General features: G+C 41.8%; 1 protein-coding gene across 21 annotated transcripts in view; it reads left to right on the forward strand.

The window, feature by feature from the left end:
* Positions 1-26298, forward strand: part of DAB1 (DAB adaptor protein 1) — a 1141854-nt gene that overhangs the window by 839617 nt on the left and 275939 nt on the right. For 20 of the 21 annotated variants that reach the window (XM_058717264.1, XM_058717252.1, XM_058717251.1 and 17 more), the window contains one exon: positions 18372-18574. In XM_058717264.1, the coding sequence (XP_058573247.1) occupies positions 18508-18574 (67 nt within the window). In that variant the 5' untranslated portion in view covers positions 18372-18507. Of the gene's footprint in view, positions 1-582; positions 710-18371; positions 18575-26298 lie in introns of those variants that run through there. The other variant, XM_058717246.1, reaches the window with a different exon arrangement.

Genomic DNA, 26298 nt, shown 5'->3' on the forward strand with positions numbered 1-26298 from the left:
CAGGCTGTGGCTCTGGCCTCCAGCTCTTGCCCTCACCCTTAACTTCCGTCTTCCCTCTCTTCCATACTAGCCACCTCACTGCTCTTCAGAAATACTTCTTTCTGCCTCAGCGATTTGGGGCTTACTGTTCCTGCCTGAAATGTTCTTCCCTCAGATAGCGATCTGTATGGCACGCACCTTTGCCTTCTTAAGTTATGATGCAGTATCATCTCAGTGAGGACTCCTTTGACTACTCATTTAAAAAAATGTACCTCCTTCCAGCACTTCTCATTCCCCTCCCCTTCCGTATTTCTCTTCATAGCATTTCCCGACATCTGATATACTGTGTACTTGACTTCTTCCTTTGTTACCGGCTGCCGTTCTCCACTAAGACAAACACCGCAACCCCAGAACTGAACAGTGCATAGCAAACAGCCTATAGTCAGGAAATTAAACGATGTGTTGATTGAATGAGTAAAAAAATGCATTCGGAGGAGAGGGGGCCTGTGTTTGAATGCCCTTTGCCCTGGTGATGTTGATGGCTGAACATGTAACTGCTTCTCCCCATGTGATTATGCCTTGCCCAGCCTCTTCTCTGGCAGTTGCCGACTCTGTAATTGTGATCCCAGCCGCGTACTTTGTCCTTTCTTCTTTGTGGGGTGGCTCTGAGCTTCTACAAGAGCCAGGACAGCTGTCTCCAGGAGCTGAGCTTTGTAACATGACCACATGGGTAATGTAACGTTTAATTTAATTTTTTTTTTCATCTCTGAGTAGAGCTCTTTATTAGAAATTAATTTGCTCAGGTTGTTAGGTTTTGTTTGCTTTTAGCATGCTGAGGTTATTTCCCCTGGGTAGGAGATGGTTCTCCGAGCTCTTTCTCGCCTGTGCCTCAGGTTCTAGGAAAATGCTTTCTGGAATGTCACTCTGTGAAGCTGAGCTTTGGTAAATTATGTTTTGAACAGAGGGCTCCTTCTACAGTGTGTGCAGAAGTCTCACTGCTCTTTAATTCTTTTAAAGGTTTCTTATGTGCTTTTTGAAATTTCAAAAATAACTTGTTCTTGGAGCAGGAATCCTGCGAAAGTGAATGATGTTAGAAATTGTCTAGTAATAGGAAATCATATGGAAGCACTTTCCATGATGTTATGAATGGTGTATGCATTGGCTTATAGTGGCAGAAATAGACTAGGAATCTGGTGACCTGGCTAATTGTTCCATGTGATCCTGCGAAAGTGAATGATGTTAGAAATTGTCTAGTAATAGGAAATCATATGGAAGCACTTTCCATGATGTTATGAATGGTGTATGCATTGGCTTATAGTGGCAGAAATAGACTAGGAATCTGGTGACCTGGCTAATCGTTCCATGTGATTTGCTAACCGGGTGACTTTGGGCAAACCTTTCAATCTCTCTAAGACTTGTTTCTTCCTCACCAAAATGCAGACTCCAGGCCATGGGTTGAGGCGATATCCAAGATCTTGTCCAGCTTTAAAACTGGAGGCTGGATGCCTAAAGACCTCAAACTTAACTTGGACACAGCCGCTTACAGGTACTGGAGCTCTCCAGAACATACCTGCCTGTGTAGAGCATAGTTTCTCAGTCTTTAAAATGACGATCAAGATTCCTATTCTGTGACTTTCCAAGGTTATTAAGAGAATTTTACATGGACACACAGATGTGAAAGTACTTTTTAGCTGTAAAATCCTATTAGAAGCAACTTACTTTATTGTGATTTCATGGCAATGTGCCAACAAAATGGTGGGATAAAAGTTAAAAGATGAAAAGTCATTGCACATCATACTGACGGCTTTTAAATTGTGCTTTTAAAATATATTGGTTTTACATTTCACCTTTGAATTTTTTTTTAATCCCTACCTTACATCTTAAGTTCTTGACTTGAGCTTGGGGAAGGGATTTGTAGCTTTCATGATACTTTTCAAAGGAGTATTTGATATCCCCATTTTTTTTTTTAACTCCGTGCTTTTTTGTGGGTGTTTCCTCCTGGAATTCCTGAGGGAAGAGATCTTTTCATGCTTCTTCTGATCATATATCCCTTCCTTTTTGGTTGGATATTAGCTGGTAATACCTAGAGAATCACAAGTGTTGAGTGAATGACTATTTACAGGACTAGCTGTCTGCCTTCTGGAAACCAGTAGTTAATGAGAACCTAATCATGACTGGCTCACTTTTTATAGTTAAAGCCAATGAAAAATCAGGAGTATTTCGTTTACCAGTTTGGCTGTTGGAAGCCATTGAGTGTTAATTCTGTTATCATTGTCTTGGTCTTTTTATCCCTAAACAGTACTCCTAATTTAGACTCTAAATATGAATGACCAAAGGCCGAAGCTCATCGTTATTGGGAAAAGACCTCACATTGGGGTCAGTGGCCCGACAGTCCGTGGTCCAGGTGGCGATGCAAAGGTATCGAGATTCAGCAGTTGGGGATGGAGGTATGGCCTAGAATCAGCAAATAGTGTAAGAGGTGTAGTCTTGCCAGCTGGGACCCGGAGGGGAGAGTTGGGACTAGCTAACATACTAGCAACAGATCCTGCCCTCTCACTATCACCCCACCCTCACCTCCACTCCCCTCCCTATGGTATTAATTTTAACCCTAGAGCTGATCATCTATAAGGAAGCATAATATACACCCAGGAGTCAGGTATTTGCAAGATACAAAAAAAGATCTTAGAATTCAGAAGACATGGATTCCATCCGATTTTCAACACTTCCTCTCTGGGAAGCCTATGGTCCATCTCCTCTCCTTGTCCAGCCATAGTAAAATAGGGACAGCAAGACGTACCTTCCTGAGTTGTCATGAAGATGAGATGAGTGTGTGCAAAGGAAAGTACTTGTCCAACTGTGACACTCATGGGAAAGGAAATGTCAAATGAATGCATCAAGTGGAGACCCAAGGGCACGCTCCTAAGAAAAGCTGGAGACCCTTTCCTTTCACCGCTGCTGTGTTCTGATAAGGCATCTTGTCTTCCCGTTAAATGAAAATGGGAAGTGAGTGTGGAGTGGACGAAGCCAGTTGTTTGGGCCTCAGGCCTCCACCTCCGCATGGAGCTCACACTGGCTCACCTTTGCTACCCTGAAGAGAAGGCAAAAGAAGTTAATGATAAAACGTCAGGAAGGCACTTGGGGGCTTTTAGAAATACTCACCAGGTAATATTACACACATATGATGTCAGATATACAGAGCTGCCACGGTTATATTATTAATCATTTTATTGTTTTCATTAAGCATAATGTTGCTTTTAAAACTTTGCATAAGAGAAGGCTACCCAGAATCCTCATACTTGGCAGGCAGAAATTAATCTAAACTGTTTTCCAAATTTACCAAGTGCTTGCCTGAATAGACAAGGAGCCTGGGGGTATTTCTTGTGGGAGTGATGAGTTGTGAATCCCAATATGAGATGTGTGTTAAAAAAAAAAAAAAAAAGGGTCTGTTTAAAGAGGGAAAAGAAGCTTCTGAATATATGGCAAAACAGCTTATTTTTAAACTGAGGAGAATTTTGTGGGGATTTTAAAGATTCTGTGATTTTATTTATCCTGTGATTTATTTTTGTGGGACTTTTTTGCATCTCATCAGTATACCCAGGGCAAGAGGAAATATGCAAGAGAAATAGAAGACTATCTATGCCCTTTGGTAGCCTTCATGCTCATAAAGGGACAAGACACAGCTAGATAAAATGATGATTTACGCAAGGCAGTATGGTTTTATGGAAACGTTGTGTTGTTTGGAGGCTGGTGCATCTGGGTTCTAGATCCGAATCTACCCTCGAACAGATTAACGAGATGAGGAAGGTACGACACTTAGCACAGACCACGGCTGTCGTCGGTTCTCACGAATGCAGTTCTGTTCCCCTTTCCCGTTTCTCCCTTCCCATTTTATGCCGTCACAAGGAGACAAGAAGGAATTTTGGAGAATATGGACTATGGCAGAACATCTTTCATGGAGGAGGGACTCCCCCTTAGACCTTGAGCCGGCTGTCTTCTGCTTCCCTTTCCAGGGGCCCTCTCTGCTGTTCTGTGCCTTCCCCCCCTCTCTCCGGAAGGCTAACTGTGTGGACTGCATCCACAGGCTTCCTGGCTCCCTGGCCTCTTCTCAGGGTAGCCAGTGCTGAGTTCCAGCAGTAGGCTGAGGGGTGGGAAGTCTTTATGTTTTGATCCACTTTTTGGCATTCTTCTGGCTGAGTTGCCTCGGGCCTGCTGTATTCTAGATTGAAGGTCACTGATCCTTTCAAGACAACTTTTTCTACCTTCCCTTCTGGTTCCAGTCCCCTCTCCTGTCTTTCACCCCTTCATGCCCAGGAGAGGGAACAGTTCTGCTCTTCTGTCCCTGTGCTACTGCACTGTCGTCCTTTGGGGGCTTCCCTTGAACACAGCTTCCTTTGTGTAAATAATCCCTTCGCTAACTCTTCTGGAATAGTCCCGTTTTGAGCCTGATGGGACCTCAAAGTATGGACTGAGAGTCGGTGAGGTGTGACATTGGATGACTGAGGTGTGCCCTGGGGCTGACCCACCTGGTGTGGCTGTAGCCCTTGGTTCACGTGAGGAAGAGGAACCAAGCTGTGAGTCTGGGGAGGGGTGCTGGACTGGAGACTGCAGGTCAGGTTAAGTTAACATGCCGGATTTCCTATCCTGGCAGAAATAGTTTTAGGTAATTGTTTCCTGATTCATTTTGACAGGCATGTATTCAAAAACTAATAGGTGTAGACGATAGGAAATATCAGAAAAATTTCCCTTCTCCTTCCAAAGAATTAAATGCAAATGAAAATGAGGGAGGGGATGGTGAACAATATGTAATGAATACCTCCTGTAGTATCAGTCAATTTGCTTACATTAGCTTATTTCTTCTCCTCAGCAACTGTTAGGGGTAAGGTACCAATTTCTCAGCTTTACAGAGATAGCATTTGGGGCTCAGAAACTTCAAGGGATTTGCCAAGGCTCACACATCTGGGACTTCGTGGAGCCATGATTGAAAGCCCAAGGCCAATCTGTGAGAGCATGATGCCCATGTTTCTGTGTCTTGGCCAGCTCCCCAGTCTGAATAGTGATGTATTCCAGGGTTCAGATGAGAGGTGTAGGTGAGCACACTTCAGCCTCTCCTAGTGAGGAGAGCTGTGGCGCTGTGCGGCCATGCTCTGCAGTGAGGCAGGGAGGAATCTCTTTGCACCCTCAAAATCGACACACAGCCTGGCCTCCCAGAGACTGGAATATGATTTCAAACAGGAATGAGCCTGGATATCTCTCAGGACCAGGTTAGCTTGTTTCCGTTGCATAGGGCTTGGTTCACTCCCTGCCTTTGGGTACCCTCAGTTACTGCTACTACTGAAAATGATCCCTTTCCCTCTCTTAATTATATATGTGTTTTCTACTCGGTGGCTTCTCTTAATCTGTACTTCTGTTCATTCATGATTTGGCTCAGTCAGTCCCTTTCTGTCTCTTGGCTTGACCCCATGTGTCTTTTCTTTCCTACTCCCATTAACGCTGGACAGAATCTGTACTAATGAGTTCAGACTGTTGAGAGAGAGAGAGGGAGAGAGTATGTGTGTCTTCTCACGTGCCTGGTCTGGATCTAACTCTTTGTGCCAGGCCAAGTGTGCCTGCTCAGTCAGCCAGTGAATTGTCCTTGGGTGAGGAATCAACTCCTGGTGCATTCGGCTAGGATTTGGGTTAGAGAGTGCACATCTGTGGGGCCTGTGATTCTGTCTATCACAGTCCACCCTCTGGGCCCCAAAGGTTCGCATCCAGTCCAAATGCAGACTATGCACAGGGTGTCTCCAGGGTCTCCTCAGTTCAAAACCTCAAATCTCATCAAAACCTCATCTGTTCAAAAGCCTAAGTTCTTACTGTCTAAATCACCTAACTCATATTCTCATGATTAGGCCATGTGCATATTTGGACGGGGCATTTTCCCCACCTACCAAGAACACTTACCATCATGTGATAAGCATTTTATGTGGATTATGTCATGTAGTATACTCACTGTGTCAGGCATGTGTTCTCAGAGTCATCTCATTTTGCAGTGAATGCATTTAAACTCGGGGGTTCAGTACTGGGCCCAAATGCAGAGACTAGGGAGTGGATCCTTCTTGGCCCTGAAGACGCTTGTGCTTCCCAGAATTTGCTGCATATTCAGGCCATCTGGGGAGATTTTAAGCCTCCCAGTGAGCAGGTTGCACCTCAGGCCAATTGCATGAGAATCCCAGGATGGGAGACAAGCATCCATAGTCTTTGCAGCTGTTCAGGTGATCCCATTTTGCGGCCAAGTTTGGGAGCCTCTGTCATCACTACAGGTTGGTGTGCATGGGGAAGGGTGCACGTGGTCAGGGAAGCCTTACCCGTTGGAAGGGAGTTTGAACTGAGATTCAAGGAGTTGACTGGGTTTAACAGTAAGGAGGAAATTGCACAGAGAGGAAACAGCTTTCCATGTCGGTGATTTGCTCAGTATTTGCCAAGTGTGATTGAATTTTTATGTTTCTGTGGGAAGGTTCAAATAAATACATTCACAAATCAAGAAACAAACAAAAAAGAGCTCCTTTGTCAGAACATCCATTCCTATTTATGGCTTCAGGAAAACAGAGCCCCACGGTTATCACTGTTGTGTGTGCTTTTTGTGAGGGAGATAATTGTGGAAATTGGGTTGCTTCCAGTCAAGTGCAGATCCTTTTGTGGAGAAAATTTGAGCCATCCGTGTATCCCATTTTACGGTAATTGAGATTGAACTAGCAAATCATTAGTGAAGCAAAGGAAGATGATGGGCCCTTTATTGAAAAGAAGGGTGGTAAAAATGAGGTGTTAGAGAGAGAGAGGAGAATTAAAATCGGATGTCGGGGAAGGGAGAAAGCGTGCCACCCATCTCTCAGCTCTCTGGGCGGGGAGGAGGGGGCACCTGTTGGCAGCCAATGGGCAGGGCTGTCCCAGGAGGAGCCGACCAACAGCCATTTTGATCCTGACTGTCGGCAGACTGCGCACAGCTTCTGGGTGAGCCCTGCCCAGGACCACCCTCCAGGCCAGGCAGTTTGGGGACCTGGTGCATGCTCGTTCGGGTTGCCACTTACAGATGTTGGCCAGTGTCGCTGTCTTTCCCACTGTCAACTTTGAAGGTAATGAAATGCAGCTTGTGTAAAAGAGAGTAAACAATGGCAGTGTATATTTCAGGTAAATCAGCAGGTGAAGCTGCCGAATGCGGCATTTGTTTATTTAAGATCCCCTCAGCTGGGAGGGCCTCATTAAAAACTTGTCTTTTCTTCCTGCAGGACCCCAGGGAATAGCAATAGTTCCATGTTACTCAAACACACACACAGTGGAGGGGACGGGGATGATAGTGGAGAGCATTCAGTTTGTGAAGAGCAAAGAAACAGTGTGGTCCCCCTCCCCATTTGGCTGGTGGGGCTAAAGTAAGGAACAGCATCCTGGCTGAAACGCATGATGAAGGCGCCCTGCCCTCGGAAGGGTTTCTCTGCGCTCCCCCCCCCCCCCCCCGCATTTAGCCCTGGGGCTGCAGTGCACAGAGTAGGTGCTTAGGAAGTGTGTGTTGAGTTGATTTGATTTATAGAAACTGATTTAATGGCTGTGTGCTGAAGATGTTTGCTTCTTTACTTCATTTTCTGAAGATTCATTTACCTACAACATATTTGGGAAGGAAACATGAAGGGCATAAGCTTTTAAACGTACCAGCTCCATTGATGCAGGCTTTCCCAGCTTGCTTTCCTGCCTCCAGGGTCACTGGCCTCCACTCCTGGCATGATTCCTGGGCTAGCATCATCTTGAAAACACCTGAACTGTGTCAGTCACCCCCCCCCCCCCAGCTAAACCACTGGGGGCCCCCTGTCACCTGCCAGTCATTACCACCCATCGGTGAATAATTTTTGAAGCCTGCACCCTGTACCAGTGTATAAATTCTTACATATCGGTTTACACGCAAGTACATACAATCTGCATATTTAAGTAATAGACTGTTTCCCCCATTTTAGATAGAAATAGTTATGAGTAGACATCGTACAGTTTTCTTTTTTCACTCCCGTGGATTTTCTGGAGCACTCTCTGGGCTGCATATTCCCTGGTTTGAACACTATGGGGTCTACTGGATACCCATTTTACAGATGAAGAAATTGAGGCTCAGAATAGTCAAGTAGCTTAAGTGCCTAGGGTTATATAGACAGTTAGTGGTAGAGTCAGGTGGGATTCTAGCCCAGCCCCTGGGACAGCTGACTGCTTTAGGTTCTTTTTACCTACTGATAACCTTTGTGTAGAATCAGAGGTGGGAGTTTTAGAAGGTTGGGTAGACATGGGGCCCCAAGTATTAAAAACACTAATGGAATCATTTTAGGTTTATACATTTGGTTTTTTTCTGATACTCTTAAGAGTTTATTGTAATGAATTTTCATGCTGCAATAAATACTTAATGAAACTGTGTGATCCATTAGTTAAATGAAATGTTTGTAAGTATGCTTTGTTGCTGTCACATAAATTCCTTTAATATTGATGAAACCTGGTTCTGACATTTGTTAGCTTTGAATTTGATTAAAGAAACACATTTTGTGCCTCCTGTTATCCCCTGCTGAAGGTTGACCAATACCTGAATGATAACAGTGTTTGCCTTCTGGAACATAGCACTTTATTTTTCCAAAAGAGCTTTTGCTTAGCTTTCATGTATTCCCATTCACCTAATTCTTTAAGTGATATCCAGCATCATCCCATTTTACAGATGAGTAAACTGATAAACTGTTTATATTGTTTTTCTTTAATTGCAGATTTTCTTTTAATGCTTATTTTTGAGAGAGAGTGTGAGCGAATAAGCACAAGTGGGGGAGGAGCAGAGAGAGAGGGAGACACAGAGTCTGAAGCAGGCTCCAGGCTCTACACTGTTAGTACAGAGTCTGATGTGGGGCTCAAACCCACAAACTGTGAGATCATGACCTGAGCTGAAGTTGGGTGCTTAACCGACTGAGTGACCCAGGCTCCTTTTTAATTCCAGGTTTTACCTTAGAAAGTCAAACCACCAGATAGCTGTATAGCAAAATCCCACTTATTTTTCTCTTCAGTTAAAAAAAAAAGAAAGAAAAAGAAAGCATGCTTTATTCATAGAGAATTTAACATGACTTGGGTCACATTGTTTTCACCCTCTTTAAAACTGTTACTGCTAAATTATGCTTTAGTATTGTGTTCTCAGTGTAAATTAAAAGTTTATATTGAAAATTCCCTGTTAGAGTTTTTGTAGAGACAGTGCTGATGCTAATGTCCGTGACACCACGCAGTGTTGCTTTTATGAAAGCTTATGGGTCTTTTTCATTCTCTAGTTCTGCTTCAAAGTGGGGGAGGGGGGCAGGCTTTATTTGAGCATCAACCTTGTGAAACGTATAACTGATCACATTTCCCTCTTTGCTTTGGCCTCCAGGAATCTTGTAGGCACCATTATAGCCTCTGTCCTACAACTCTACGGCTTTTTTTTTTTTTTTTTTTTTTTTGGTGCCCTATCGTTTCCACCCTCGCCTTTATTTCCAATTATTTGTTTCCTGTCACTCCAGTTTTCCTCATTTATTCACTTGTATTCTGTTAGAATGACTTCCTAGAATGCTTTCTGCAAGTTGAGGTTCCTTTCCTTTTCTATTTTTTCACAATGTGGAGTAAACATAATCATCAGACAACATAATGAAGACATAAAGAGATGTCCCCCACCTCTGATTTTTCTCCCCTCTCTTACACACTGTTAGGGCAAAACAGCCTCTGGTGGGTCAACAGTCGGGCTGTCGATCCATGAACTTTGTGGCCTTCAGAGTTTCAAGCCAGAGTATTATTTTTCTTGAACTCTGTGGTCAGAACAGGTGGTAGCTGTGTGTGCTGTGGGGATGGTGGTCTTTTCCAGTAGTGACAGAGGTGGTCTCCTTGAGTAGGTTTCTGTTGAATCTCCTAGAGCACTTGTACTTCTGATGCATCCCGCAGCTTCAAATAAATACGGCCTTTGGCTTCCAGCAAAACCTCACTCTTTCCTATTTTATTGGCTCTGAAAAGAACAAATGTGCAGAATGAGCAGACTTTAGGCATTTTCCAAATGGGCTAGATCAGATCAGGTAGCCCTTGACATGTTTGAAAAATAGAAAAAGGTTTGACAGGCTAAGTCTATAGCCTCACGGATGGAGAGGGAGAGGATTCGGTAAGGGCTAGCTTCGGCTGCATAATGAAGGAATTTGCAGTGACCTGGGGGGCAGGTAGATGAAAAGTCTTGGTGGCCACATAATGGCATAGAGGCATAGTATAGAGAGGATGTCCAGAGCTCAGGAAGAAAAAGAGCCGCTCAAAACAACTGCGTTCCAGAGGCTTCCGCCAAGTCAGGCAGATACGGGGTAAAGTTGGAATCTGTAATAAGAACTGAACTGACAGCCATAAACTAATTTTAACCTCAGTTAGCCTTGGGAATTGGAAAGCATGCCATCTAGGGAGCTGGAGTGCGTTGGAACTTAAAAGAGAGGCCAGAACTGGCTTTGTTGCATACCTTTATGGGCCAGGGTCTGAGCTGGTTTTTTAGAATTTTTTTAAATTAGGAATAACCTCAAAATGACAGGAAAAGGTATAAAAAATACATAAAAACTGTCCTATACCCTTTACTTAGATTCACTTACTGCTAATATTTTATCCCATTGGTTTTATTATTTGTGTATTCTCTATGTGTATGGATATACACATACACACACATGCTCATATGTACATACATACATGTATGTGATTTTTTTCCTGAATCATTTGAAGGCAAGGTACACATATCTTAGCCCTTTTTCCTAAGAATTCAGATATTCCCTTACATAACCATAGGAAAATTATCAAATTGAGTAAATATAACATTGGTATACTATTTTTACTTAATATGTCATTTATATTCAAACGTGTCTGTTGATCTAGTAATCCCTTTTGTAATATTTCTTTTCGCTCTAGTACAGGATCCTATACAGGTGTTACATTTAGTTGTTGTATCTGTTTAGTTTCTTTTAAAATATTTCCCGGGGCGCCTGGGTGGCTCAGTTGGTTAAGCGTCCGACTTTTGGCTCAGGTCATGATCTCACGGTTTGTGAGTTTGAGCCCCGCATCGGGCTCTCTGTTGACAGCTCAGAGCCTGGAGCAAGCTTTGGATTCTGTCTCCCTTCTTTCTGTCCCTCCCCACATGTGCTCTGTTTCTCTGTCTCTCAAAATAAATGTAAAAAAATAAAATAAAATAAAATAAAATATTTCCCCAGCTTCTCTTTGTCTTTTATCACTATATTTTTGAAGGATACAGTCTCCTCCCCCCTTCATTTTTAAATACGTGATCTGACTGGATTCCTGGCAAGAATACTACATGGTAGTGATGTATTCTAGTGAGGGCATCACATGATCTCCATCTGCCCCTGTTTGTTAATGTTAATGTTAATAACCTAATTGAGGTGTTGTTCAATTTCTCATTGTATCATCAGTCACACAAGTATAAGCGGTAGGTGGGAAGATGCTTGAAGACGTGCAAATGTTTTCTCATCAAAAGTTTCCCTGGATTTAGCATTTATGGATGATTCTTGCCTAACTAAGATTTATTCTGATGGTTGCAAAATGCTGATTTTATGCTCCACACTCCCTCTGTATATCCCAGGCAGTACCTGTTCTTCTGTAAGCAAGACAGCTTTTCCTTCTTCCTTTTATCTGTTATCACTATGGATTCATGGAGTGTTTTTTTCCCCAGTGGTGTATTATTTATTACCATCCTTAAATTACATTGGTGTTAAAATTATTCCAGATTAGGCCGATGATCGCATCTCCAAGATGGCTTCTGTATCCTCGTGACATATACCCATTGTTTGTGTTTTTCTTGAGCCCTTCCTTACCTGATAGAATAACAAGATATTTCAGGCTCATCTTACACCTGTCCTACCCTAGTTCTGCCATCACCCATTTCTCTAAGAATCCCTGGGTCTTTTTACTGGACAATGGTAGTAAACCAACATCTAGGTATTACGTACCACATTGTCACTTGGGTCTCTTTGCTTCTAGGCCCGTTCAGTGGACAGAGCTGGGAAATATATTTATATAAATGCATGTATGCGTACGTACATATACAGATGCCTGTATATTTTATAAATCATGAGTTTGCTGGAAATCACCAATTTCCAGTCTATCCCTACAGTATTCTTTCCTGGCTTCCCCCTTTCCATAATTTAATGTCTTCTCTTTTATAGCGAGAACTTGGCTCCCAAGAACATCTAAGCCTTTCTCCCTTTGTCCAATCCTGTAATACATCTAAAATAGTTTTGCACTTGCTTGGCCCAGAACACTAACAACAACAACACAAAGGCTACTTCAGGGTTTTTTTTTGAAGCTCCTCCTGCTACACTCCTGCCCAAGACTGAATGTAAACCGTCAGATTCTGTGTTCATAAATTATTTGGATTAGTTCTTTCTCTCACCCCTTCAGCGACTGTGTTTGTGATGTTCATGTGAGATACAGTTGGATTAATTTGTCTCAATCCACGTCCAGTCGTAGCCTTCCCCCTACTTCTCACGCCTGTTCATTTATTTTTTCAGGTATGTAGAACGATAGCTTCCAAATGGGGAGATTATGCAGAAAGCTGTACTCTGAGAGGTATCACCCTCTACCATAACTTTCTACCCAGTCACCTCGTCACCACCCCGATTTCCCCACGTAACAAAACAATGTCGCTGTGCTCTGCCTTGTTGGTCCTGTGTTTCTTTATGTGAAGACAAGCAGATTTATGTCTCTTTTCCTGACTGCCCAGATCTTCCCACCTACTGCCCTGACTGCTCATTGATCTTCCACATGTTACATACTTGGTGATGGTCTTTCCATTTTACTGATGAGGAAACAGGGTCCTCATCTGTCCCAATGGAAACTTTTGCACCTTGTTAATAAATGGCCTGTTTTGGGTGCTTTATAGTTTGGATAAAGCTGATTAAAATGCCCAGGTCACAAAATCACTGTGCGGGTAGTGGCAGGCAGCTTTTAATCCCCGCGATTGCTGCCACATGAACCTAGAGACCTGCCTTCTGGGAAGACTCTCTTCATCTATGTTTTAATTACGGGATATCCTTTTTTTTTTTTTTTAATCTTTATTTTTAATGTTTATTTATTTATTTTGAGAGAGAGAGGGTGCAAGCGGGGAATGGGCAGAGAGCGAGAATCCCAAGCAGTCTCCACAGTGTCAGCGTAGAGCCCAACTCGGGTCTCGATCTCACGCACTGTGAGATCGTGACCTGAGCTGAGATCAAAAGTCAGATGCCTAACTGACTGAGCCACCCAGGTGCCCTTGGGTTATCCTTATAGACTGAAATTTGCATTGTTCTTAGCATATCACAAAGGCTTCCATCTGGTTGTGGGACCTGGCTTGGAGGTTATTTTGTTTTAGTCTTGTTTGATTTGGGGGAAATTCACATAAAATAAAATTAAACATTTTAATGTGTACAATTCAGTGGTATTTATTACATTTATGGTGTTGTGCAGCCACCACCTCTATCTTGTTCCAAAACCTTCTTATCACCCCCAAAGGAGACCCTGTGCCCACGAAGCATGTGCTTCTCTTTCCCTGCTTCCCTCAGTGCTCGGCAAGCACAGATCCGCTTTCCATCTCTGGATGTGTCTATTTTGCATAGTTCATATAAATGGAATCAGTGTGAACTTTTGTGTTTTCTTTTACTTGGCATGATATTTTCAAGGTTCATCTGTGTTGTAGTATGTATCAGTACCTCATTCCTTTAAATGGCTGAACTAGTACTCCTTTGTATGGATATTCCACATTTTGTTACATCCTCTCACCAGCTGATGGGCATCTAGGAGTATTCTGAATGAAGGGAGAAAAAGAGTAGTTTATACCCTGCCCTGTGCTGTGCCCCTTAATAGCCATGTGACCATGGACAAGCTACTAAACTGGCTTCTGCTTTTCTTTATTTTTTAAATGAAAATTAATAATAATATCTAACTCTTGGGGCACCTGGGTAGCTCAGGTAAGTGTCCGACTTTGGCTCAGGGCACGATCTCACGGTTTGTGAGTTCGAGCCCTGCATCAGGCTCTGTGCTGACAGCTCAGAGCCTGGAGGCTGCTTCAGATTCTGTGTCTCCCTCTCTCTCTCTCTCTCTCTCTCTGTCCTTCCCCTACTCTCTCTCTCTCTCTCTCTAAAAAATAAATAAAACATTAAAAACTTCAAAAAATAATATCTAACTCTTCAAGTGGTTGAAAGATTCAGTAAAGGAAGTTCATAGCATAGTACCGGCAAATAGTGGGCCCTCATAAATGTTAGCTATTCTACTGTAGGATCATATGAGCTGGGTGGGTGGGGGGAGAGAAAGCACGAGTTTGTGTTATAGGAGGTGTTTTACTATGTTGCTCTGTTGTAGCTGCTCAAACCTTTGTGCTTGATTGTGTGTGTTTTGTGTTTTTTGTTTTTTAAAGGCCTTTCTGTTTTCTCTGCTTTGTGGTTTGGTGTTTTCGTGCCTCCCCAAACTGCAATCCACCCCCCCCACCCCCCCCACCCCCCCACCGATCACTGAACACGGAATTTTACATTTAGAAGCAGTTCACTAGACAGAACGTCTGTAGTGGAATGTTACATAATTCACATTTAGATTTGAAGAGCTCATTATAAAAAACCTGACACACTTCAGGAATATTAAATTACTGCAGATTGTGTGGAGCAAAGAAACATTATTGAAGCATTTCAAAATTCTAGGCGAGCCTGAATTTAACTGATAGGGTCCCTCAGCTTTTACTGGGGGAAAATGATTTGAGTTGTCACGTGGTTTCTGGCCCTGGGGGACTTTAATCTCCTTAATTACAAAGAAATGAATTTCCTAAATAATTTGGAGTTACTTCACAGTATATTCCAAACCTCTGGCTTTTGGAAAATTAAAGGGGATGCCAGAGTCTGGGCCATGGTATGGTCTCTCCATGCTGCAGCTTCCGTATTTAAGTTTTTATTTGAAATGATGTTGGTTTCCTTTCATTGTTGATAACGGGATGTACTTCAGAAATCCACAAGTAATGCTTTATAACACTTGAACACAGTCACAGTTTTGTCGAACAAGCGGTGCTGGAAGTTCCCACAGAATAGGGAGAGGTGCTATATTGTGCTTTTTATACAAAGTTGAAGGGGAAAGAATGGCCCAGTTCCTAACCAGTTTTATACACAGACTTTTAAGAATGCTTGGAATTGTGTAAAATCTATATATTTCAGCTCCTTTTATTATTTATGTGTTCGATACCTACTGTGTGCAAAACAAGCACGATGGACATATCTCTTGGAATTGTGTAAATTCTATATATTTCAGCTCCTTTTATTATTCATGTGTTCGATATCTACTGTGTGCAAAACAAGCACGATGGACATATCTCTTGGAATTGTGTAAATCCTATATATCTCAGCTCCTTTTATTATTCATGTGTTCGATACCTACTGTGTGCAAAACAAGCACGATGGACAAGAGATAGATTCTATCTCTTCCTGCAGTGTCTTTACAGAGCAGACTTAACCTGCCTTAGTTTCCTATTCTATCAAGGGAGGATAATAGGATGGACTTGTAGTCACATACCGCCATATGACCTTGAGCAGTTAACACAGGAAATTATTAGCGCCTCACATTTACTACATGTTTTCCAGGAGATGTGGCAGACCCTCTTCCAAACATGTGATGTGTGTGTTCACACTTAATTTCCGCAGCCACTCCATGAAGTTGATACTGTTACCCCCATTGTACACATATAGAAACTGAGGCCAAGAAGAGTTGGTAACTTCCTCAATATGACCTTGATTGTAAGTGGCTGAAACTATGCAGCTTGCCAAAAAGCAGATCATAATATAAGTAGGGAGAGATTCTTTGTAATCGAGAGATTGGAAAACCTTTCTGCCTAAGATACTTCTTTGAACTGAACCTTGAGGGGTCAATAGAATGTCAAGGCAGACTCGAGAAGAAAGAGTCCCTAGAAAAGTAACAGCACAAGGAAAAATTGGGAAGATGTGAAAGTACGCCACCTCCCTACTAGACTTATGTCTCCTTTTGTCAGTTAGGCTGTTGATTTCAAGTCTCCTTGACTTCGCACAGCTGGTCCTTTTGCCTGAAACTACCACTCATTTATTTTTTATACATGTATTTATTGAGTGCCCCTTGGTCCTTCCTCTTATTATCCACTTGATATAAGAATTATTCTTCAAGACAGCACAGTATAGGGCTCCTCCTCTGAGAGGTCTCATTGACCTTCCAAGAAAGGTGAATGCTTGCTCCTTTGTTCTCCAGTACACCTGGTATTTGTTTTAGTTCTGGTTGTGTGTATTACAGTCCCTTACGTGACTAACATCTCTGCTCCTCTGAGTATCTTTGAGGACAGAAATAATCTGTACTCTTAGCCAGTGTGGTTGCACAGTTGATGTCTTGTGACGCGAATGAGCCAGCATTTGCACTTGGCCCATGGTACGTTCTTAGTAGATATTTATTGCAGTGAAATGATAAGTATTATTAATAAAACGAATTGTGTCCATGAGCGATGAAGGTTTGTGGCTCTGTCAGCTCCCTTGGAGCACTGTCTTTTGTCAGGAGAGAGGTAAGAAAGGGCGTGAGGGCTAGTGGTGTGGTCCACATAGATGGCACAAAGGTAGCAGGAAAAGTTCTCATTTTCTGTGTATGATTTTATGGACCCCATTCTAGGAAGACAGTTTTCCATTTTCCTTGGTTGTGGCTTTGTATCCTGTACCTCAGTCTCCTTTCAGTCAGGGCCAGTGTTTTTTTTTTTTTGTTTGTTTTGTTTTGTTTTTTTAAGTAGATAGGTTGTTAACAAATAAACAAACCAAGTATCTTTGGATGAGGTGGGAATTTCCCCATTATCGAGCCTTACTCTAATTTTACTTATTTCATTGTTGTTGTTTTTTTTCATCCAGGTATAATTAACACACAGTGTTCTATTAGTTTCAGGTGCACAATATAATTCAATCTGTATGCATTACTCAGTGCTCATCACGAGAAGTGTGTTCTTAATCCTCTTTTCCGATTTTACCCATCCGCCATCCCCCTCCCCTCTGGCAACCCCGAGTTTATTCTCTGTATATAAAAGTGTATTTGTTTGTCTCTCCTTCGTTTATTTTGTTGAATTCCAGATATCAGTGAAATCGTATGGTATTTGTATTTCTCTGACTTACTTCACATAGCATAATCATTTCTTGCAATTTGTAACAACATGGATGAATCTAGAGGACATAAACCGTACCATATTTTATGTGACTTTTATATTAGATCTTCTAGTTAAGCCATCTTTAGTTGTCATGATTAAGAGGTTCATTTTACTACTCTTTTTGAACGGAAACTGGCATTCAGGGTCAGCCTTTCTGGATTCAAGCATTCTAGCTAAGTGGGATGAGCTAAGAATTGGCTGCACGGTTTCAAGATCCATTTCTAGTAGCTTTATCTTAATTTTCTTTAAAAATGGATAACTAGTGAAACGTTTATTTTCAACTGAACTCTCACATATAGCTATCCGATAGATAGTCACTGGGAAAGACTGTTGACTTGACACAGGAAATACATTCATTCAATTTAAATGAAATCAAATGAGATAATGTATGTGAAGCAGTAGCTAAGGGCATAGTGTATAGTAAGTGCATAGTAAATACTAGCTGTAATTGAAGTGGTTGTATTATCATTATTATCATTATTATCTCTTCCCAGCGCAGTGTCGGGACTTAATAGTACCTAGTAGTGTGCAATGCATATTTATTAAAGAAAGAATGAAGGGACTGTGTGGCTGCCTGATTCTTTTCTTTTTCTCCTCACATTAAATGCTTGTCTGCTCTTACAGCCCAGGAAAAAGCTGACATAAAAATTGGCTTGCTGGAAAGTTTCTCAGCCCCATTTGTCACCTTACCCTTGGAGCCCAATTGTATGTCAACTCCATGTCCCCTCTGATGCCTGGCAGTGAGGGACAGACCACAGGTCACTTCCCTATGATCTGCTTTAGCTGCCAAGGCTCTGATCAAGCTTGGCTGATGGATGGGTGCCCTATTGTTGGAAATGTCTCCCCGGGGTTGCTCAGGAAATGTGCCTTTGCTATATTTTCTGGGTGGCATCTAGTGCTTGAAAGCAAGAAACATGGAAAACAAGAAGTTGGGCTTTGTCCTTCTTGAACATCCAGTTTTAAAAGATCTATTTTGAGTTAGGTATCTAGCTTGAGAGACAGTTTTTCAGATAGACCTCTCATTCCCTTCGCTGCATACCCCGCCAATGACTTGATGAAATTGTGTGTGCAGTTTCCACAGGGAGACCACGATTTTCCTCTTTTTGTATATCTGACTGTTCATTTCCCCTCTTCCCACTAATTTTTGTTTAACCTCAAAAGGGTGATGATTCTAAACGTCCTCTTCCTTGATTTGTAGCACGCGGAAGGAGTGAATGAAATGTGCAGCTCGGGGCATTGTTTCTGAAGGGAGGAGTCATTCTCTTGGAGAGGAATCCTCCATGAGCCTGGCCGAGGCCCGGGATCTGTGTGAAGTGGACTAAGGATTTAGTAGGATGTCAACTGAGACAGAACTTCAAGTAGCTGTGAAAACCAGCGCCAAGAAAGACTCCAGAAAGAAAGGTAGGGTTGATTTGTTCCTTCCTAACTGGCTGTTGATCTGTGCAGTGCCTTGTCTCTGGAATGATGTACAGTACTGTCTTCATGATGGCATATGGTTTTTAATGGTTGCCAACTTAATTTGCTGTTTTCTGTACTTGTAGTATAATATTTAATGGCTTTCCCCTGTTGCTTGGGTAAAGTCCCAAAATTATGTTCATAACATATAAAGACCTTTTTGATATCCCTTCTCTCCATCCTTCCAGCAACATCTCTACCTAGCGCCCTGCCCCCTATCCAACCGTGTTTACCCTCCAAGCATTGTGTCTACTGTAGTTCACTGTTGCAAAGTTCTCAAATTCTAGCAGCACCAGAATCACCTGGGAGGCTCGTTAAAACACAGATTGCTCGGTCTCATCCCCAGAGCTTTTGGTTCAATAGGTTTAAGGTAGGGTCCAAGCCTTTATTTATAACAAGTTCCCCAACAGCAATTGATGCTGTTGATTTAGAGACCAGACTTGGAGAACCACTGGATGATTAATCCAGCCTGAAATACTTATGTTGCTGTCCAATTTTTCCTAGACTGGTTCCCTCTTATTCTTCAGGTTAGTACTTACCTTACTCCCCACATGGGGTTGGTTTATTTTGTTTTTGCTGCAGTAGCACTTTGTTAGTATCTCACTTTATTAAAAATGCCCTGTGTTTTTTTCAGTTGTACTATATATTCCTTCAGAACTGGACCTCTCATTCACCCTTTAACTCCAACACTTAGAAAGTGCTTGACCCAGAGGAGTCACATACGTATCTTTTAATGAGGACTGGCACGCATAGGTTGATCATAAAGTAATTCTATCACTTTTCAGGTTTTCTGGGGAATTTGGCCCTATGGCTTTATGACCATGCCTTTCAGTGTGTTTGTCTCCTGGTTGAAATTAGGTGTAAGCAACTTCATGCTGTGTGTGTGTGTGTGTGTGTGTGTGTGTGTGTGTGTACACGTGTGCATGCCTGTTCCCTGTGGTTTCAGCTCTTTCTCTCCCCCATTTTCTGAGCTGCATGGAAGAGGATTAATAGAGTTCTCTTTCAGGTCTTGAAATCTGTCAATACGGACTTGCCAACCGGGATGCACTTAGTTGCTTTGTATAGGCAGTGATTTGTTTTGAGACACTGCTGTGCCGGCCCGGTCATGTTTTGGGATGACACGTGTCTGACACTCTGTAGGAAGCACAGGACATAAATGCAATACATGTGCAGCTCCTGGACAGCCAAAACCTCAGGAAGGATTGTAAATTTTGCTTTGGATGTTTACTTGAAACACAGATATTTTGGAAGTAGTCTATTTTATTTTCTAAAACTTAATGTCAACCTTTATGCATCATGGGCTGAGAATAATAGGAGGAAAGCAAGTGGGTGAGAAAACAGGTCTTGGGAGAACTGCTACACGGGAAGGGGGTGGGGGGAATATTGCAGACCATGATACGTACTAGAATTCAAATGCTTTTTCAGTGAAAACTGACACTTATATTTTTGCTTCAGATTTAACCTTTCCACGAAACTTGTGCTCTTGAATGCTTAATATATTAAGAATTGTATCTTACTGCATATCTTTTCATTCTTAATCTTAACATGCAAAACGAGGGACATCCTAAGGAAAGGATTTGGGTTTCCAGAACATTGGCTCAGTTGAAGATTTGGAATGGGAGCATGAAGGTGACCTTTTTAGAGCCTCCTCATCTTAATGTCTTACATGGTTCTAAAATCAGCATGATACATATGCAAGGAGTATCTGCTAGTGAGTGGCCAATACCATGGAGTCTGGGCAGTCTGACTTGGATTCAAATTCTAGCTGTGCCACTTCCTAACTGTATGACCTTACAATGTTACTTAACCTCTTTGAGCCTCCGTTTTCTCTCCTATAATAAGGATAGAATATTACAAACTTCACAGGCTTACTATGAAGAATGGTTGAAATAAGGTGAATTAAATACTTAGTATAGTACTTGGTGTATTACAGGATCAAAAAATCACCTTTACTTTTTTTTTCCTCTTCCTTTTCTCTTGTTCCTTCCCTTTCCCCTTTATCCTTCTCTCCTTACTTCTTCTTGCCCCCTTTCTTCCCTGTCATCTTTATCCATTTCCCTCTTTTCTCTATTTCTCATCTCCCATTTCTACTCTCTCCCCCTCATTTTCCTCTTCTTCATATTCATCGTCTTCATTGTCTATATTATATTGTTGTCTCCTATCCCATTCTAGAACAAGGGGACCTTAAAAAGTACATAGCTGATTTGTCCTGAAGTAAGATTTTACAATTGTTTGTAGTTATGTAACAGTGATGAACAATATGCATTCTTGATATACTTATTTGAGTCAAGGCACCATGAAAGCACGTACATACATTTAAAAAAGAGAGAGAATGTGTCTGTAACAGGATTAATTTATTTTGTCTTCTTCAGTTTCCACTGTTGAACACTATTCCATTAAGCAAATGTTGCTGACTGGATCAAAATAAGTAGAACTTGAAAAGGAAATATTAACAGTTTATTTATTGATCTTGAATCTTGATTATAATACTGTTTACTAAACTTTTTAACTAATTCTTCCAACTCCTCTTTGATTTTCCATGGAAGCAACATACAGCCTTTTAAGTAGGTTTCTATCTTCCTTTCTAACCCTTAAGTAATTATTCTTTTTCTTGTCTTATTGCATTGGCTGGGTCAGTCAGTACAGTAGTGATCGTAGGTATCCTTAACTTGATCTTCAATTAATAGAAATGCTTTAAAGTTTCATGTAAGTGTGATATTTAAATTCTTACTAGAGATTTTTTTATTAGTTTTCATTCATGTATCGTTGTCTAGGAAGTATTTTTTTTTATAAATCCTGAATTGGCAGGTTGAATTTTATCATATGCTTTTTCTAAATTTATTTAAATGATTTACATATTTTTCCTCATAATTTATATTGTGGTAGATTTTACTGTTGGATTTTTCTAATCTTCATTTTTGAGGTAAATACTATTCGTTCATGATGTATTATTTTCTGTATATGGGTTTGATTTGTTGATATTTAACTTAGGACTTTGATATCTCTCTTCATCAGCATGATTGGCATATAACTTTCTTTTCTTGAACAATCTTTGTGCCTGGTATTTTAAAGTTTATAATTTCATACAATGATTTTTGTTGCTAAGGAAACTGAGTAATATTTAAGCCTCTTTCTGGAAAAATGTATGTTTTTCTTTTTTTTTAGTAATTTCATTTGACTTTTTAAAAGCTGCATATGCTTATTACTGAAAATTAAAAGAAACAAAGTAAGCATGAATATTACCATTAATCAAAAATAACTACTGTTCTCATTCTAAATTAATTCCTTCTGGACTGCCTTTTCAGGATATGTGTTTGAGATCATACTATTCATACAATTTTGTATCCTGCTTTGTTATTTGACATTATTTTTTTGTGTGTTATTTGACATTACTCAGATTATTACATGATATTACAGGCTAGAAGAGTTTTCCCCCTTTGGCAAGATTTAGATGGTTCCTGGGGCAGATATTTTATTTCCTAAAAAAGAATACCTGACCATGTGGGTTATCTATCATGAGGGAGAGTGGCATAAAGAAAGTTAAGAGGCCCTTTAGAATTTCTCACAAACCTACCACCCTGGTTCTTTAACCCAGGCTGTTGAAATGAAGTCAGATAGTTTCCAGTACAAGTCACAAAGGGGCACATTTCACCATAAAATGCATTTCTACACAGGCCATTTATGAGATGTAACTGGAGTATTCACAATTCAAATAAGGGAAAGCTTGAAAGTAGTAAGAAATGAAGTTGTTTTCTTCATTTCATTTTTATTGGATTGTGTCACTACACATACAGCTTGTCAAACGGTGCCTATTCCAGGAGTGGAATTTGATGAAGGACGAGAATGTATATTTTCAGGTTCGTTACCTGCCATCAAAGGGGAGAACGGTTGACACACTTCTTGTTACGGGTAAACCCAGCATTAGGCCACCCAGGAGAAGACTGTGGTAAAGGTATATGTCCCAGGATGAGCACATGAAGACGTTTCTGGGGGCATTGCCTAGAGTTTTTCAGTAGGCGCTGTCTGGTAGCTTAGTGTGGTAGGAAGAGCACTAACTTTGGAGCCTGACCTGGTTTTAAATTCTGACTCTTTTCCTTCTCTACTGCGTAACCAGAGATCCGTTATTTAGCCTCTTTGAACCCTGTTTTTTTTTAAATTTTTTTAATATTTATTTATTTTTGAGACAGAGAGAGACAGAGCATGAACAGGGGAGGGGCAGAGAGAGAGGGAGACACAGAATCTGAAACAGGCTCCAGGCTCTGAGCGGTCAGCACAGAGACGGACGCGGGGCTCGAACTCACGGACTGTGAGATCATGACCTGAGCGAAGTCGGACGCTTAACCGACCGAGCCACCCAGGCGCCCCTGAACCCTGTTTTTAAGAGTGTGTGTGTGTGTGTGTGTGTGTGTGTGTGTGTGTGTGTAATACATGTCATCTGAAGGGGGAGGGAGATAATCATGGGTTAAGGTCCAGCTAGGGATCTGCAACATAGCAGCTGCCTGGTCAGTGTTAGCTTTTCTGCCCTCTTTCTTCTGAGATCACAGTTCAGCACTGTCTTCTGATCCTCTAGAAACATGTGGAAATAAACTTATTCACTTTCCTTATATTTATATGAGAATTAAATCCAAGGACCATTAGTTAACAAAACAACAACAACAAAATGCTACCTTATTTCCTCCTCAAAAGATTTGGCCACAGCAATCAAAGCCCTGAGGAGTCTAGGAGAAGTTGGTTGTCCTATGGCAGATACCTTAGCTTTGGAGCCACATCAAGCTGAGTTTGAACCATGGCTGTATGCCTAAGTGTGAACTCTCAGGAGGTTTCTTAGAAAATTCTGGTTAAGGAATGGTTTCAGTGATGCCATACTCAGGGTCTCATCCCTCAACTACGCAGTTACCTCCAGAAAATATCTTGTTAACCCTGGCTTACCAATTAGGAGCTTATAAAGTGCTATCATATCCATCATCTGATTGGATCCTTAGGACTTAATTTTTTTTTAATGTTTTATTTATTTTTGAGAGAGAGAGAAACACAGGGTATGAGTGGGGGAGGGGCAGAGAGAGAGGGAGACACAGAATCTGAAGCAGGTTCCAGGCTCTGAGCTGTCAGCACAGAGCCTGATGCGGGGCTCGAACTCACAGACCGCGAGATTGTGACCTGAGCCGAAGTCAGACGCTCAACCGACTGAGCCACCCAGGCACCCCGAGGACTTAATTTTTTAAAAAATTCTCTTGATCAAGCCTGTCGTGCAGAGCTGCTGTTTCATCGCCTCTGCCTGCTGCTCTTGTCCTGTGGCAAAGCTGCCCGCAGTCTGTCAGGACACTGGGCCTGGGCTTGTACCTCAGGCCTGCCGCTCTAGGTCCTTCCACTGCCTCAGGGCACTTCCACTTTTCCAGCTTCTGTTTCTTCAGGCACCAAACGGATGTGAAATTATATTTGCTCGACCAAGTCTGAAACCTAGATGAAGCAGTAATTAATTAATTAGGTTTTTTGTCCACAAGTATTTATCCAGCTCCAGCTGTGAACCCTGCCTGTGCTGTGTTCTGTGAGGAGAGAGAAATATCTGGAAAGTAGACTGACTGCAGCTGGTTCCTGTAGTCAAAGAACTTCTACCTCAAGAAGGTCCTTCTGGTTTTTAGAGGTCTCATCCTTCCTTAAAAAGACAGATTTTTCCCTACTTGGCTACTTGTATTCATTCTCAGCCTACAACTATTCATAAAATGTATGTTCTGTTTTTTTTTTTTTTTTTTTTTTTTTGTATGTTCTGTTTTTAACCTGAATTTCTATTTGTTATTTAAAATATTGTGTGCTCGGGGCGCCTGGGTGGCTCAGTCGGTTGAACATCCGACTTCGGCTCAGGTCATGATCTCACAGTTTGTGAGTTCGAGCCCCACGTCAGGCTCTGCGGTGACAGCTCAGAGCCTGGAGCGTACTTCAGATTCTGTGTCTCCCTCTCTCTCTGCCCCTTCCCTGCTCATACTCTGTCTCTCAAAAATGAATAAACGTTAAAAAAATTTTAGAAAAAAGTAAAATATTGTGTGCTCATCATAATTAAGAAAATTCTTTCTTACTAAACTCTTTTCATGCCTTTCCTTACCAAAAGCAAGTGAATTTTCATCTTAATAAACACAAAGGCCATAATATTCTAGAAGTCTCTATATACTGAAACATGAGAAAGTTCTCTAGAAATCGAAGAACATGAAAGGTTTTTAGGAGTTAGCATTTGGGGGCTAGTCGGAACCTCTTGCTCACAGATGAGCTCTCATCGGAAGGAGTTGCTGACTTTCACTTGGTTGCTCAGGAGCAGAGTCAGGGCTGGAACCCAGGAACGGGTCCCCGGGCTGGTGTTCCTCTAGCTCCTCAGATTGCAGACAACTTACCTTCTTAGGACTAACTTCTTGGTATGTTTGGTCCCTCTTCTTTACACTGAAGACTCCTGGAAGAGGTCATGCTTTAGAATTAGATGATAGTAAGTTTGATTTTAAGATTTCACACAGTTTCGACTTGTATATCTCAGGCTAGCTACTTTACCTTTCTTTCTTTTTTTTTAATGTTCACTTATTTTTGAGAGAGAGAAAGAGCTAGCAGGGGAGGGGCAGAGAGAGAGGAAGACATAGAATCTGAAGCAGGCTCCAGGCTCCACACTATTAGCACAGAGCCTGATGCTGGGCTTGAACCCGTGGACCAGGAGATCATGACCTGAGCTGAAGTCGGATGCTTAATTGACTGAGCCACCCAGGTGCTTCTAGCTACTTTATCTTTCTGAGCCTCAACTTCTTCTATAAAATGGGGATAATGATGCCTATCTTGAAGTGTTGCAATGAGGATTACACAAGTGAATGATTTGCAGCCCCTGCCTGCCACAATTCTCTGTGCATAGACTGAGGAAAAGGAAACTTTCCCTTTCCTCCCAGCCCCCCCAGTTCTGCTGCCAGCCCCAAGAGGCAGCACTTCTCCTAGTGCTCTAGAACATAAAGAAAAGTAGAAGGTACCCTCTTCTCCAGAGGCTCGTGGGGGAATCCCTGAGAAAAAGGAATTGGACCATATTCAAATGAATGCTGGCTTCAATAATAACAGAGAAGTCAACAGGAAATACAAAGGAGAATGGAACATGTTGTTAAGCCACAAACATTTATTAATAGATGTCATTTATTTTGTGCTTCCTGCGTGCTAGCCATTGTAGATAAATTGCCCCTAATGAACCCAAATCTTACATCACCCCATGGAACACGTAAGAAAATAATGTTCAGGGAGGCCAGGAGACTTGCCCTAAGTCAGGTGGTTTGTCTGCATAAGCTAGAAAGTGCTAGGGCTGCCGGATATTAGTATCTGTGAGGTCTTCCCTGAAAGCGTGCTTTGGGTTTGCCCTGTGCCCTGTGCCCTGTGTATATGGGTTGCAACGGGTCACCAAAGCATTTCTGAGGGCTGAGGAATATGAAAAAATGACAGGGGCTACACTCTTTTTTTGGTTGGGGAAGGCATGGAAACAATTAGCCACATCATGTAACTTTACGGCACCATTCTGTCTTGGCAGAATGTTTTGGATCTTGGTGAGCTAATTGTTCTCTACTGACCCTGTGATTTGCGGGCTTTGGAAATTCAAAATCAAGGATTTAATTAAAAGATGACGTCAGTTTCTCTGAGGCTGATCCATAAAGCTCTTGGGCTGA

Source organism: Neofelis nebulosa, chromosome 2, assembly GCF_028018385.1.
Source record: "Neofelis nebulosa isolate mNeoNeb1 chromosome 2, mNeoNeb1.pri, whole genome shotgun sequence".
Lineage (NCBI taxonomy): Eukaryota > Metazoa > Chordata > Mammalia > Carnivora > Felidae > Neofelis > Neofelis nebulosa.